The 366-nt window shown below is 76.5% G+C and overlaps 1 protein-coding gene across 1 annotated transcript in view; it reads left to right on the top strand.

Moving 5' to 3' along the window:
- The window catches only part of CRTC2 (CREB regulated transcription coactivator 2), a 6,771-nt gene extending 6,411 nt beyond the window's left edge, over nt 1-360 (top strand). Inside the window, exon 12 of the mRNA XM_039710192.1 lies at nt 123-360. Within this exon, the coding sequence (XP_039566126.1) occupies nt 123-346 (224 nt within the window). The 3' untranslated portion in view covers nt 347-360. The remainder of the gene's footprint in view (nt 1-122) is intronic.
- The last annotated feature ends 6 nt before the right edge of the window (nt 361-366 follow it).

Consider the following 366-nt stretch of genomic DNA (forward strand, 5'->3'; position numbering starts at 1 on the left):
GGTGGGCTGGGGGCTCCGTGGGGTGGGCTGGGGGCTCTCTGGGGTGTCACGGGAGGGGGGTGAGGGCTCGGCACGGTGCCACGGGGGTCCCGGGGCTGTCTGACCCCCGTGTCCCCCCCCCGCAGGCGACTCCCCCCCGGGGCTGTCCAAGGAGATCGCCACGGCGCTGGCGGGGGTCCCGGGCTTCGAGGTGGAGGGGGGGTCTCTGGGGGGGCTGGGGGGGCTGGAGGAGGAGCTGCGCATCGAGCCGCTGACGCTGGACGGGCTGAGCATGCTGAGCGACCCCTGCGCGCTGCTCACCGACCCCGCCGTGGAGGATTCCTTCCGCTCCGACCGCCTCCAGTGAGCCCGGGCCGGCTCCGCGCC

Source organism: Passer montanus, unplaced genomic scaffold, assembly GCF_014805655.1.
Source record: "Passer montanus isolate IOZ18808 unplaced genomic scaffold, ASM1480565v1 scaffold224, whole genome shotgun sequence".
NCBI lineage: Eukaryota > Metazoa > Chordata > Aves > Passeriformes > Passeridae > Passer > Passer montanus.